The sequence below is a fragment of the Aspergillus uvarum genome (genome assembly GCF_003184745.1).
Source record: "Aspergillus uvarum CBS 121591 unplaced genomic scaffold BO82scaffold_15, whole genome shotgun sequence".
Taxonomy (NCBI): Eukaryota; Fungi; Ascomycota; class Eurotiomycetes; order Eurotiales; family Aspergillaceae; genus Aspergillus; species Aspergillus uvarum.
In genome coordinates, this window is record NW_020291312.1 from 505,826 (window position 1) to 519,688 (window position 13,863).

Here is a 13,863-nt window from a genome sequence, read left to right on the forward strand (position 1 = left end):
CTGTGCTACTTCCACTCACCTTCCCCCCCTTATCAGACATAATTCCAACTCCCTGTCACTTATTTTGAGCCCAGGAGCAGCTGCACTCTTTTGTCCCTCGTCCTGCCCGCTGCGGGCGACCGTGTCCATTGTAAATTTACTACACCATGTCGACAGACTACAACTATGACGACAAGGTATGACACCCACGGGCTCGTGGGCTGGAAGCGAAGCTGACAGGTATCGCCAGGGACAATTCTTCCCCTTCTTCGTCCTCACCCTGACGAGTCTCGTCACTCTTCCTCTGACGTACAATCTCCTCCGGCCGAGCAAGGGTGAGTGCTGGACCATAACATAGCCTCTATGGTGCAGTTTGGGATTACCCGAAACTTATGATTGATTATTTGGTGTAGGACTGGAGAACACCGCACCGCGGATAAAATCAGACTTCAAGCCCGAACATGGCGACCTCATTGACGCGCAGAAGCGCAAGCGCTTGCGCAAGGAACGTCGGATCAAGCGCATTGTCACCGTCGTGGTGGGCTACGCTGTCATGGCTTGGATGGCATATTTGATCGTCGTCACAGCACGGACAGTACCCAAGATCTGGGATCCGTATGATATTCTTGGTATCTCACGGGTGAGTCACTCGTCAACGGAGTATCCCTACGGATGATGCTAACCGGCGTTGTTTGTCTCTTACTAGAGCGCCGATGAGAAAGCGATCTCCAGACACTACAAGCGCCTTTCACTCGTCTACCATCCCGACAAGATCCGCCCCGATCCCGCCAAGAATGAGACCATCGAGATGCTCAACGAGCGCTTCGTCGAGCTCACCAAGGCCTACAAGGCATTGACCGACGAGGAGGTTCGCAACAACTACATTCAGTACGGCCACCCAGACGGCAAGCAGAGCATGAGCATCGGTATTGCTCTCCCCACGTTCATTGTCTCGGAAGGCTACTCCAAGTACACCCTGCTGGTCTACGGTGCTCTGCTTGGCGTTCTTCTCCCATACATCGTCGGCCGCTGGTGGTACGGCTCTCAGCGTTACACCAAGGAGCGCGTTCTCGTCGCAAGTGCTGGCAATATCTTCCGGGAATATAGAGACGACATTACTGATGGCGGAATCATCAACGCGCTGTCCTCGGGCGATGAGTTTAAGGAGATGTTGCAAGGACCCCGGTCCGATGCTGGATTGGCGAAGCTTGAGAAGAGAGTCTTGGCGGAAGATTCCTCGTATCTGACTCCCGAAGACCGCGCGGTCATCAGGGGACTCGATGATTCGAGCAGACGGAAGGCGCTGGCGTTACTCTGGGCCTATCTCGGTCGCGTTAATCTGGAAGACGCCACGCTCAACGGAGGTAGGTCGGAACTTTTCTTTACCGTGCTACATGCAATTTACAACCTACTGACCCCAACTCAGAAAAATACGAAGCCGCCCCCATCGCCCTTTCACTGAACGAAGCCTTCACGGCCATCGCCCTCGCCTTTGGTAATCTCCGACCAATCCTCGGATCCTTCCGCACCGCACAGCACCTCATCCAAGCCGTCGCACCTGGCTCCTCTCCGCTCCTCCAGTTGCCGCACTTCACGCCAGAACTCGTGCAGACCATCGAAGGCGTCGACAGCAAGGAACACTTCACTGTGCAAAAGTTCATGTCCATCCCGGAAGCCGAGCGCTACAGCCTCACCGTGGGCGCCGGCCTCCTGAATGAGAAGCAATACACGACTGCCATCAACGTTGCCAAGCAGCTCCCCGTTCTCGATGTGTCTCGGGCCTTCTTCAAGGTGATGGGCGAGAAGGTCATTACGCCGAGCAGTTTGGTGCAACTCGTCGTCAAAGCGCGCTTCATCCCCCCGGGTTCCGCCAACGTCCCCGCCCCTGCCCCCGCCGACCTCGAGGACATCGATCCGGACGAGGACGACCTCGACGCCATCATGGGCCGCAACGGCAAGAAGACCAAGGTCGTTAACGGCCAGAGGGTCGAAGAAGCTAAGTCCGAACCCGTGCAACCTCCGCTCGCGCACGCCCCCTACCTCGCCCGCGACCACTCCCCGCGCTGGCACATCTTCTTGGCCGACGCCAAACAGGGCAAGATGGCCGTGCCCCCCTTCACCTTCACCACCTTTGACAAGCCACTCTTCGACCCCGTCACCGGCCAGCCCACGTTCAACGTGCAGACCCTCAAGATGCAGTTCCAGGCTCCCCCCCAGGTCGGTGACTTCACGTTTGTGATGCATATGCTCTGCGATAGTTATTTGGGCCTCGACACCAAGCTGGAAATCACCCTGCACATCGACGATCCCGCCAAGGCCGCCGCGTTGGACGAGGAGGATGATATCAGTGAGCCCGATGAGGGTGAGTTCCCATCCACACATACGCCCCCCTTACACACATCACAAAAGACCATGAGAATCTAACAATTCCTATAACCATAGACTCGATAGCCGGCCAAATGCAAGCCCTGAAAACCGGCCAAGCCCCCAAGAAGAAGGCCAAGAAGCCCTCGGCGGAGTCCAGCGAGGACGAGGAGAGTGATACCGACGGTGATGCAGGCGATACCAGTGACACGAACACGGAGACGGATATCGATGATGATGATTGAAGGGAAACTTTTATTTTTGCATTAAAGGGAACATTACCGGGAAGGGCGGGGCAGGGGGTTATGTTTTCCCAGCCGTCTCAGGGAAACTAAGTTAAGCATATAAACCGAACCTATACGTGGACAGGAAGAAAAGAGAACAAGAAAGTTCCATATGATACCTTTAGCTTTTCTTTTCGTTTCGTTTCCTTTCTTTTTTTCTTTTCCTTAGTTTGATCTTGCTTCGGGAACGGATTTCCTGATCTCTTTTCCATTTTTCTTCTTAACCATTTTCAACTCGCGAGTAAAGAATATACCTAAGGTTTCGTTCATTATTGTTTGGGTCGATGTGTCTTGTTCTCGAGTGGCATTTGCCGGGCTTGGGTCGTTTTTGGATTCAACGCGGTATGGGCTGGGAAAGGAAGTTCGTACTTTGTGGGAATCCTTGGGGGCAATCGCCGAGTCATCAGCTAACTATTCTTTGCTACTTCGCGTGGGTAGAATCTGTGCCTGTTCGGCCTTCCAGGCTGACCTGACTACTGACCGACTGGTTGTAGTCTACTCAACGAGTCCTTGAAGATAGCGCATACGGATTCAAATGTTCTTGCACACATAAGTCGTTTTCTTCTTTCTTTTGCTTTCTTTATCTTTCCCCCCCCCGGGCGTCCTTCATTTCTGCCATTGCCCACTGAGCCCCGTACCGTACCTGTTTGTTTCCGTTCTTTCGTAGGTGACTTGTCGCTATAACTAGCAAAGCTCACAGTCTCGGGTTCCCCGGTAAGGGTAGATTTTTCCAAGAAATAAAAAAAAAAAATAAAAAGAAATCTAGAAAAGCAACGTTTGATCGAGATATCAAGGAGTTTCCGCACTGTTTTGAGCTTTTATAGCCAGGCTCAGCCTGCTTGAAACACCTGGCAATGGAATTTTGTGTTGGGTTCTTAGTCCTTGATCAGGCACATCAGGTGTGCGGTGCGGGAAGTAAAAGGCCTTGGGTAGTGTAGGCGAGGAGTAAACTCCTCCAGTGATTCTGTTCCATAAACGTGGAGTGTAGTAGAAAGGCCCCGTCAAGCTTGGTTGTAAGTCTCTAAAAAGAAAAGAAGCGTTCCTGTTGTAGTTAAGAGTATGTAGCCATCACATGTCGTAGAAATAACAGTTGCCTTTGGGTATGTGAACGTGATCATAAACACCATGCTAAAAACAAATTCTCCATGATAGGCAAAGCGACACAGTTGATGAGGAATAAATGATGGGCAGAGTGACTGTCACCCCGTCTCTGCGTAGTTACATGACGAGATGAAAGGTGTACTAGTACTAGTACAAGGGACAGGGATTTGACAGAGTATCCGGGCTCTATGATTATCCGCTATGCTAACCACAATGATATGACCAGCTGGTCGCAGGAGGTGGATAGATAGCGTGCTGTTCAGGGATTTGCAAGGCATAATCACTCATCAGGCTCACGGGCAACCCGGATCCAATTACAGGCTGTTGCTGCATCAAGCCGACCGGCAGCCCGGAGCTCTTGCTGGGATCTGCGCCAGATTCGGTATCAACATAGTAGTAACATGGCTGCTCATGAGCAGCCATTGATGGCCCAGTATCCGTGCACTTCAGTTCGCATGCAAGGGCCATAGGTTCCAAATGTGAGCAAGGGAAAGTCATAGTCTGATATCCTGTGTGTTGTTGATAGCTCTGATACGGCCCTGGGTGGATGTTCTGAACTGGCTGCATGTCCCATCTCCAAGGTTCGCTGCGTTTGGGCGAAGAGAGCACGGGACTACATTCACTTGGTGAAGGCTCAGGAGGGGTGGCAGGCTCGGGTGATGGATCTGTTGTGGCGCTACTATCAGTTGAGGTTGAAAGAAATCGTAAGTACTGAAGGTCTTCGGATTCTTCCTCGGGCTCGTCTGCATTCTCCTCGGCTTGCTTGATTAGACCTAAGCGGTCCAGGATAGCGTGCGTCAGAGGGTAACCGTCGGGCGCGTCCTGCAGTGGCTCCCCAGGGAAGTCCTCCTTGTTGACGCAAAGCTTATAAAGCCGCTGAAGTGCTTTCACTACCAGAGAGTGGTGCGACTCGAGCATTTCAACGAATCTAGAAATGTGCCAATCCACTAGTTAATCCTGGGATCCTTGATAGACATCAGATCAGTGCGGAAAAGAATCGAAACTGACCCTCGTGAGTATACTTTGGTTTGCGTAGCCTTCCTCTCCCGGAAGAGGCAGGGATGGTTATAGGCAGAACAACGGTTGCATGGCTGTTTCCCATCACACTAGTATCCCATGAGTATCACCGCAGACCGCACGCTCGTGCCATGGTTGAGAAAGATGCACACAGAATCCTAGGAACAACCAATGCTTCACAAACCTTGGTCTTCTTGACTCTGCAACGATCGCATGCCTTCAAGACATGCTTGCGCTTGACTCGAAAAACGCGCTGGTCATGCTTCTCGTCTGCCAACCCCGCGCGGGACTCAAGCTGTGTTAAGGTGGTCACCGCAGCAAGATTATACATGGCGTCTGGATAACCAGGAATGTAAGACTTGGGTCGCAAGCTAGGTTGACGAGACATATTTGCAACGGACAAGCCAGGAAAAGTTGAACCATGTACAGGGGAGTGAAATGCAATTGAACGCCCACCCAGGATAAGGTGGCAGGGAGGGGTCTGATATGATAACTTTGATCTGAGGTCTGACTAATCGAGAGCACGGCGTTCTCAGTCGGAGGAGGAAGGAGGAGGAGGAGGAGGAGGAGGAGGAGGAGGGGTAGTGGATGTCAGACTGCCGCTCGAGAGGAACAAGCAGGTGGGGAGTGCGAGGACCTGACAAGGGACAAGAGGCTGAGAGACATATCTATCAAATATTATTGATATCATGTCTTACCCCAGCGTAGCCCCGCGCACACATGTCGACATGACGACCCCGCCCGAATCGGACGTGTATCGCTAGGCTAGGACACTGAGGATGGTGACGTGGTGAAGCAGCTTGTCACGATATCAACCGGACCGGTCGCTCGACGTCCTTCAGGCCGTTGTGGCTGTGGTAGCCTAGCAGGTACACCAGGGAGTCCCCCGCAACCACGGGGGGATTTGGGGGGGGGGGTTTGCCCGTTTGGCTAGTTGATACAGGTGACCAGATAAAAAATTCGCTGGCGCGAGACACGCCAGTAGTCAGTAGTCAGTAGTCAAGTCAGTATTCACGCCTGGCGACGGTCCGAGCCGTCAGAGCTACCACGGGATGAATACGCATCGCTGCCACCGCACCGCTTGTCGGCACTAACCGGGTAAGACCCTGGTCATTTGGGCAGCGAAAGCCAGAGTAAGGTAAGCGCTCTAAGGCTCAACCTGACTCTCCCCCTTTCTCTCTCCCGTAATTCTCGTGGGAGCCTTCACGACCTTCTGGTGCCGGAGGAAACTCGTCCGTCCGCTGGCTTGAAGCCGCAAACGTGCAGCTTGCTCCGGTTTCCGTGGCTGTCATACATCATCTCCCTATTCTCCAAAATTTCGTTTTCTCCCAATCATAAAATAAACTCTAAAAGTGGTTACCGGTGAGTCGGCTCACGGCCAGACAATGCCGCTGTAGGATAGATGGGTTCAATCTGGCTAGGAGCCTTCAGCATCATCAGCTTATGCCTCATGAGCGACTATCGAATGCTCCCATAGTTGCCATTGATACACGGATGACCAGCGCCATCGCACACTCTGACTACTCTCGAGTCGTCGATGAGCGCGTGCCTCGCACTGGACTCAGCGTTACGCCAAGGTGACAAGCAGCTATCGACCCAATAGTATGGGCTGAGAATTGCTTTTTCGAGTTTCCGTAATTTTCGGCTGGAATTATTCTCTTTCCCGCGCCTGTCAGAATTACCAGCCTTCGTAAAATGCTCAGCTTGACGATGCATAGTGGTGATGATACGCAGAGGGCACCTCACTAGACCCCTTCGGATTCAGTCGCGGGAAAGTCGGTACCGTTGCACGCTCCCGGCATATGCTGCAAGCTGCTCATGTGTTCTAAGAGAGCTAACCGTCTTGAGCTTATAGTGCAGTGGTGCAGCTTGTCTAAACAAAGGCAGGGGCACCATTTCTAAATCCAACCCCTTCGGTATCTATGGGTAATGGGTGTCTCAATGCTGAGACCGGGTAGGGCCATTGCTGTTGTGTGAGAGCCAGACAGTAGCAATCACGGACAAACATAGAGCTCGCAGCGCATGTTTTCAGGTGATGTAATGTTGTGATGCTGACCAACAGCACCTGCGTGGGCCAACCGCAGCAATAGCATTGTTCGTCATCGAGGCTGCAAAGATTGATCGAGGGAGCGAGGGAGCATCGGCCAAGTAGGCCTGCATCATCATCGTTTTGGAGAGCACGGCTCGCTGGTCTTACGGGAAATACCACATAACTCGAGTGTCGCAGAAGGTATTAACCGCGCTTAGTGTTGTGCGTAGGACTCCGTGCACCTCCTCCGATGGACGCCAAAAACCAAGAAAAGAAAAAGACCTAAAAAGAAAAAAAAGGGAAGGAAAACAATCGGCAAGATGACGCGAAGAGAAAGAGGGGGAAAAAGTGAAATAGACAACAGAGAAATACGATAGAATGTCTGTTCCATTCTCGCTTTTGCCTTGCCGATCCTTCAACCTGTATCTTGCATTGCCGTCTGTGATGGTCAGCAAGGTTGATTGATTAGACAGGAGCATCACATTGGGCTTCCTCGAACCTGGAATTCAGTCATGGCCGCCCCCCGCCACCAACCACAATCAAATATAGAACCTTTTGAAAGGTGAATCTGTGATATAGGGCAAGGAGACCTGCGACGCGGGCTCCTTATTATTTTCCCCTCTCTTTGTCACACCTGGTGAGAGGGGGAAAGGGAGGGGCTCGAGGATCTTGCGTAGGTGCGAGCGAACCGCATGAGTTGGATGCAGCAAAGGCCCGTCCAACCTGCAGACACTCCCTCGCTCACTTGCAAGAAGCGGCGATTTTGTCCGTCTGATGAAGTCTGTCATTATACTTGGTCTCTGCCCCGCTTCCTATGGTCGCTGAACAATGCTGAGCTGCAACCGAGATAATCTTCTGTCACAATCTTTGTGGCGCAGTCAAGCGGCGGGGATGCACTGAGCTACCTCGGCTTTCTATCGTGGTAATTGCCATTTTCATATATGTCTGGCTTTCCTCGAATCCTGACCAGGCAGATGGTTTCGGGCGGGGATAGAGCCAAGATTAGGCGAACCATTGATGGGGGGAAGGAGAAAAGATGCGAAGGAAGAAGAACAAGAAGTCGGACGAAGACGAGGAGATGCGATTAGAAGAATGGATCCATTAGGAAGAGAAAACGCCCAATTAGGAAGGAACGTGACTACGGGGCCGGGCTCCACTGCCTACCAACAAGTAGAGCTGATACTGAGCTCGGAGAGTCCGAACATCACGGCCCTCAATTCTCTTTTCACCTCCCTCCCTAGAGGAAAACGAACGGGCACAATACCGACCAGGTCTCATGATGATCTTCAGGACAATGGAGACAGCGGCCTGTACATCTCGCTCCATTCCTTACTCTACATACCATACCCCCACTAGTCCCCTAGTCACTCGTTGCCAGAAGCCCTATCCTGGTATCACCTGCATTGCATGGCATAAACTAGCATGATCTCAGTTCTTTGCTTTCTTGGAGAAGACGGGCCAAGCCTTCTGCGCAGAAAATGACAGAGCCGGAATTGAATATCTTGCGCCTCTCCAGATCGAGTAAGATTCCCAGCAGAAGCAAGCAAATGCCCATGAGCGGTTGGCGGGGAGGAGTAGTGCTGACGTCTTGGATGCCGACAATTATTCCCAGAGGTAGAGGAGGCCCCCGCCTTGAAAGCAGCCTTATACGCGCAGAGCTTAACACCCATTGTTTAGGCGTATACACAGCCTAAAAACCGCTTCCGCCCTCAAAGAGTCATTGCCGGATGACCCTCGCGCACCGAGCGATGACTATGTTGACTCGAAAATCCCTACGGGATCCGGCGATATACCACACAAGTAAAAGAGCTGATGGCCTTTCCAATATTCTAGGGCCGTTTTACCAGGAAGTTAAGACTGCCGATGGTTTGGACGAGGAGGAGGAGGAGGAGGAGGAGGAGGATCAGCCGCTCCGATGAGGACCGGATGCTCGCGACGGAGTCCCATTACTCCGAGAATCCCTTCAGTTGAGCCCAATGATCTAGTGAACGAGAGTTGGAACGTATCCTCAAAGTCTATTGTCATTCGCCGCATGCCAGCTCATACTCGGGATGTAGCAAACAAGGAGCAGCTAATCAGAGGAAGAGTCGATGAGGTGAAGGTGCATGGCATTGTACTTGGTCAATCAAAACCAGGCCCGAACAGTGACCATGCGTTCTCTGTTCGACATCAAATATCAGGGAAGTGGGAAGTGGAAGATATCAATGGAAAAGATTATACATTGAAAGTACATGGTTTGTTAAAGGTGATAACTGGCCAACAAGATCCATTGGCTTACTCAATTTGTCCCACCACCCATGACTACTACTTAGCATACTACTGCGCTCAGGTGTTTGCTCCTCACTCTCATTTGTCTTTACTTTGGTGACAATCACAAATGGCGATCAGGAAGAACAATGCTAGCCTCACCGGTTGAAAGAAGATCGAAGCTCTCGTCACTGGCTGCGGTTGTGGGAGGACTCAGACCCGTGCTTTCGACCGAAGCAAAGGACTTTTCCTTTTCGAGCAAGGACAAGGATACACCGGCATGCTTCGTTTGCCAACGCTTGTCACCAATCCACTCCAAGCCGTCACCCGCCCCGCGGACGCCCGCCTTCCGACGAGCCTTCTCCCGTTCGAGAAGAGGAAGGCTTTCTTCCGTAGCAATTGACTCACCAACGGGCAAGTCCAGATTGCGATGGTGCCACTCGCCCAGAAACATTCCATCCGGGTCAACATCTTGGCGCACCTTCATCCATTCGTCCATGCCGCCACCGTACAGCTGCCTTAATTCATCGCGCGTTGCGACGAAGTTCTTGGCCCAGTGCGGTCTGGCTCCCATCTCACGCATGAGCCATTCAAAAGCCTCGTAGTAGCGAGCCGTGCAGGGGGGATCCCGATGGTAAGGACGATAGAGAGTCGCATTTAGATACAAGGTCGGACCGTCAGAGCAACTAGGATCAAGGAATGGGCGGGGGTTCTTATTGAGTGTAGAGTCGGCAACTCTGACTTCGATCGGACAATGCACCCAGAGTCCGTCAACAGAGAATGGAATACGTGCCGTTTCAGCATCGCCGTTCAACCAGGCAGAAAGCCGGGTAATAGCTTCCGGTCCCTTCTCCAAGGGGAGCGCCCATTCGTTGACGAACTGCGAGTAGAGACAGTTCATGAGCAGACCGTCGCGGGCCGGCTCCACGGCTTCCGTGACCTTGGTTTCTTCCTTGAATCCATACTGCAGGCCAAAGACAAACCACTCAACCCATGGCAGGATGCGAGGGAAGTAGTTGGCCAGGGCGAGCAGGTTGTGATAGATGTGGTAACCGACGGTTTCCCCATAGAAAGTCTTCGGCGGAGGGCGCACCGGAAGATTGGTCTTGTCTGCATGCCAAACGACCGCGCTCTTCTCATACGGCATCCACCAGACCCGTACGAACTCATGCGTGGTCCACAATCCAGTCGACCATTCATCCAGAACGCTCGAGAGCTTCCGGCGGGTCTGCCGCCATGCGACCTTGAAGGTGGGCTCAGCTTGTAACGTGACTTCGACAATGATGCCTAGGGCACCGAGGGAGATAAGGGCGGCGCGGAAGAGGTCAGGGTTACTCGTTGGACTGCATCGCACCACTTGCCCATTGGCCAGCATTAGTGTCAGGGACACAATACATTCGGAGATCAGACCATGCTGTAAGGAGCTCCCATGTGTGCCCGTTGAAATGACTCCCGCGATCGACTGACTGTCGATGCTACCCAGATTCGACAAGGTAAGGCCATGCTTCTCCAACTGCTTTCCTAGGTCTCTCAAGCGTATTCCAGCCTGCACAGTGACCACGCCGGTCTCAGGCGACACCTCCAACACGCGACTGAAATCATCGAGGTTGACCAGCCAGGAGGACGTGCAAGTCAGATCCGAGGGGGAGTGGCCACTCCCAACGGTGACAAGACGACGGCGACAGTGACGGGCGAGGGTGACGAGTTTCTGGATCTCAGCCAGAGACTGCGGACGGACGTAGAGCTCCGGTCGGGAATAGAATGTCCTGGCCCAGGTGTGATGCAAATGATCGGTGGTGGCGCGAAAGGGCACGGCGGGATCGAGCTGCGAAAGTTTGTGAATAATCGCGGAGTCCATGGTGGTGGTGGTGGTGGTGGTGATGATAGTATTGACGGTGGTTATTCTCTCCGACTGAGGCTCAATCAAGGCATACTGACCTATGCAGAGAGACGTTCAAGTCTCTCACAACAATGAAGAAAGTGTGAAGGAGTGTGTGAGTGAGCGGAGAAAGATGGAGGTGAAATCAGCGCGCAACACTGAGGGGCGAAAATTAAAAGATCGCGCGGGGTGGAAATTAACGGCCGATGACGAGCCGCGGTGGGTCGATTGCCCATCACAACTTTCTTATCTTGATCTTTGAAAGGTCAGTCAATTATTTACTGTAATCATCTTCTGATAGATGATTGCCGTGGTTCCGCATATCCTGGAATTTAAGACTATTCGGATTTCTGGACAGTGCGCTGATAATCACCTGTGTCCTACAGCTCCAGATAGACGCTGTTCTGATGGGCCACCAACCCAAATGAACATAAAATTAGATTGATTCAATTTACACCCCTCTCTCAGTTGAGCAGGATTATCATAGATGCATCCAAGCAAACCTCATAACTCTCTCAACAATCAGTAAGCACGCAGTCCTCTGAAAATGTCAAGCTGGTTTGAAAACTTGAACCGAACAATGTACACTGACACATACACATATGCTGTAAAAAAGGTCGCCATTTCACTCCGCCTTCCAGGCTTTCTATATTCACACTTCTCAAATTTGTAGCCAGGAACTATTCCTGTGCGAACCAGTATATACACGATCTAAATGCAAAGACGCTATAGCCAACGACAGAAAAAAGAAAAGGGAAAAGGAAATAGAAAGAGAAAACAAAAAGACAAATCAGGGTATGATGCTCTTAAGAATATCGGAAGAAGGAAAGGTGGTCAGAATCTAGGGGTTGCGAATCGCCTCAATTGCCGCGTTCAGAGGGAGCACTTGCGGAATACTTTGCCACGAGCTCGTGTTCCACTTGCGGAATACACTGCTACAGCTCTCAGGAACTCCGCCGAGGGAGACGAAGGTCTTCGGGATGAATGGCCGATCTTGGAAAGAGGCCGCTAGGATGCTGTATTCATGCGCAAAATAGACCGCTGAAGCGAATTCGGCAGCGCGGGCGGAGGCTTGTTCACCCACAATCCTGTCAACATATGTTTAGCGTGCGACTTCGAGTCGTTCGGATCCTCGAGGCAACTTACACATAGATCTCAAAGTAGGTATCAAGGACGTAGATTCCTCTGGCATCAATGTCCTTCTGACAAAAGGGATCCACCTCTTGCACGGTATCGTTTGGACGAGTGATTGGGGAGGGAGAACCGGCTCGACGCATCCAGAACCCAGCCCGCTGCTGGCCAAGCTCATGGTCCACACGAAGTAGTCGCGTGCGATACCGGTCAAGCTTGGGCTTCAGTTGCCAGTCATTGGCGCCCTTCTCATCTGCTGTCCTTTCGTACTGCGGGAAGACTTCAAAGAAGCTCTCGGGCTCTTCTCCTTCACCTACTTCCTCGAATTCACCCGTAAGGCCAAGATCCATCCCAATCAAGCGAGCCGCACCAATTTCTTCTGCCGAGCTGCCGAGTCCTTTCCAGAGAAACAACTTGCCGAACATAGCGGAGATCACAAAAGGATAGCCGGAGCAAAGGCTGCTAGGCGAGAAGTTCACTTCGTCAAAAACCATCTGTCCTAGGTGCTTCCGTCCGCAGAGCATGAAAATAGCGGAGGAACTGGATCGTGAGCTAGAACCACGACGCGTGATGAGAATGCCACCTAGAGCCTGAATGAACCGCGCTGGCTCCTTGCCTTGCTTGATAATCTCGAGCTTGCATCCGTTTTCTTTCGCCATTCGTCGAGAGAAGGGCTGAGCATCGTCGACAGCCGCATCGGGAACGTCGTCACCACACCAGAGGTGGATCTCAGAACGCACATTGCCGTCCGCCTCAAACATATGCACGCACAAGTACATGCTTCCCTCGTACAGAATATACTCTTGATTGACGGGAAGATCTTGCTTCTTTCCATCACCTGTGATCTCCCATATTTGGCGTTTGAGGGTTCGGATTTTCGTTTCGTCGCCGCCTTTGCCCAACAGCACCTGAGCATCGACATTCACGCGATCGCTTGATTTAGGCAACGGCCTGAAGAAAGTGGAAATCGCTTCCCATGATTCGTCAGCCAAAGGAACAAGCGAAGCTGATGACCGTGGCGAGGAGAATCGATCGACGGAGGCTCGAGAACCCTTGGGAGGAACCGGGGGCGAAGGCAAAGCTTTGTCTCTAGAAGAAGCGCCTTTGATCCCTACAGAAGCAAAGTAGGATGCGGGCTTTTGGTACGGTGCGGGTGGTGCTGAGCCCAGGTTCTCCTTAAAACTGGTTCTCAAAGGCGACGGGGAAGGTGACGAAAAGTGAGTCGGGACGTTCCTCGTAGGGGTGGATGGCAACGGTGCGGTTTTCGGAGGCAAGGGGGGCTTTCCGAGGAGAGAGCTGCGCAAGCTGGCGACAAGACCAGTACTCTTGCTATCTTCGGAGCGAGGAGAACCCTGGATTGGTGGTGTTGGAGGCTCGACGCTCCGGTCATTGGGCGTCGGCAGAGATTGTCGATCGACCAATGGCGGCGTAACTCTTTTGATTCTTATAGATAATGGCGAAACAGGCTGGGTTGCGCCTGCGTGGGACTCGGACACAGAGGCATTATGGGAATCGGCCTCGGTGTTAGGAAGTGGCCAACCACTACTAGTACTAGCAGTAGCGACGCCCACGGATTGTTCAACATGCGAAGCGCCTAGTATGGGACTCTCCAGATCGGGAAACGGCGACCGGCGTTCCTTTCTGTCAAATGCATCATCTGCCACCTGAGTGCTCTCCACAATCCTCTCTTCTGCAAGCTTCTCTGCTGCGAGCTTCTCGTCGGCGAGTCTCTGCTCCTCTGCGAGTCTCTGCTCCTCCGCCAGTCTCTGCTCCTCAGCGATTCTTGCCTCCTCTGCGAGCCTCTGCTCCTCCGCCAGTCTCTGCTCCTCAGC

The 13,863-nt window shown here is 52.4% G+C and overlaps 6 protein-coding genes across 6 annotated transcripts; 2 read left to right on the forward strand and 4 right to left on the reverse strand.

Annotated features, from left to right (window-relative positions):
• Positions 1 to 146: 146 nt before the first annotated feature.
• BO82DRAFT_279202 (J domain-containing protein) lies at positions 147 to 2,588 on the forward strand (the record flags this gene model as incomplete). Its single annotated transcript, XM_025631258.1, has 6 exons — positions 147 to 176; positions 230 to 314; positions 393 to 619; positions 686 to 1,343; positions 1,406 to 2,341; positions 2,422 to 2,588. The coding sequence occupies 6 exons, from the start codon at positions 147 to 149 to the stop codon at positions 2,586 to 2,588; spliced, it is 2,103 nt and encodes a 700-aa protein (XP_025493924.1).
• Positions 2,589 to 3,725: 1,137 nt separating this feature from the next.
• Positions 3,726 to 4,859, reverse strand: BO82DRAFT_352792 (uncharacterized protein). Its single transcript, XM_025634787.1, has 2 exons — positions 4,737 to 4,859; positions 3,726 to 4,656 (listed from the first exon to the last, which is right to left on the reverse strand). Exon 2 carries the CDS (start codon positions 4,644 to 4,646, stop codon positions 3,933 to 3,935), a length of 714 nt encoding a protein of 237 aa, XP_025493925.1. The 5' UTR covers positions 4,647 to 4,656; positions 4,737 to 4,859; the 3' UTR covers positions 3,726 to 3,932.
• On the reverse strand, positions 4,576 to 5,324 carry BO82DRAFT_352793 (uncharacterized protein). Its single transcript, XM_025634788.1, has one exon. It carries the CDS (start codon positions 5,131 to 5,133, stop codon positions 4,852 to 4,854), a length of 282 nt encoding a protein of 93 aa, XP_025493926.1. The 5' UTR covers positions 5,134 to 5,324; the 3' UTR covers positions 4,576 to 4,851.
• Positions 5,325 to 7,708: 2,384 nt separating this feature from the next.
• On the forward strand, positions 7,709 to 8,284 carry BO82DRAFT_39586 (uncharacterized protein). The gene has a single exon (XM_025638812.1). It carries the CDS (start codon positions 7,792 to 7,794, stop codon positions 8,128 to 8,130), a length of 339 nt encoding a protein of 112 aa, XP_025493927.1. The 5' UTR covers positions 7,709 to 7,791; the 3' UTR covers positions 8,131 to 8,284.
• Positions 8,285 to 8,840: 556 nt separating this feature from the next.
• BO82DRAFT_352796 (D-arabinono-1,4-lactone oxidase) lies at positions 8,841 to 11,051 on the reverse strand. The gene has a single exon (XM_025634789.1). The coding sequence runs from the start codon at positions 10,877 to 10,879 to the stop codon at positions 9,146 to 9,148; it is 1,734 nt and encodes a 577-aa protein (XP_025493928.1). The 5' UTR covers positions 10,880 to 11,051; the 3' UTR covers positions 8,841 to 9,145.
• Positions 11,052 to 11,741: 690 nt separating this feature from the next.
• Positions 11,742 to 13,863, reverse strand: BO82DRAFT_363285 (uncharacterized protein; the record flags this gene model as incomplete). Its single annotated transcript, XM_025636894.1, has 2 exons — positions 11,742 to 11,988; positions 12,047 to 13,863. Coding segments are annotated over 2 exons (2,064 nt in total), but the record flags the coding sequence as incomplete, so codon positions are not given.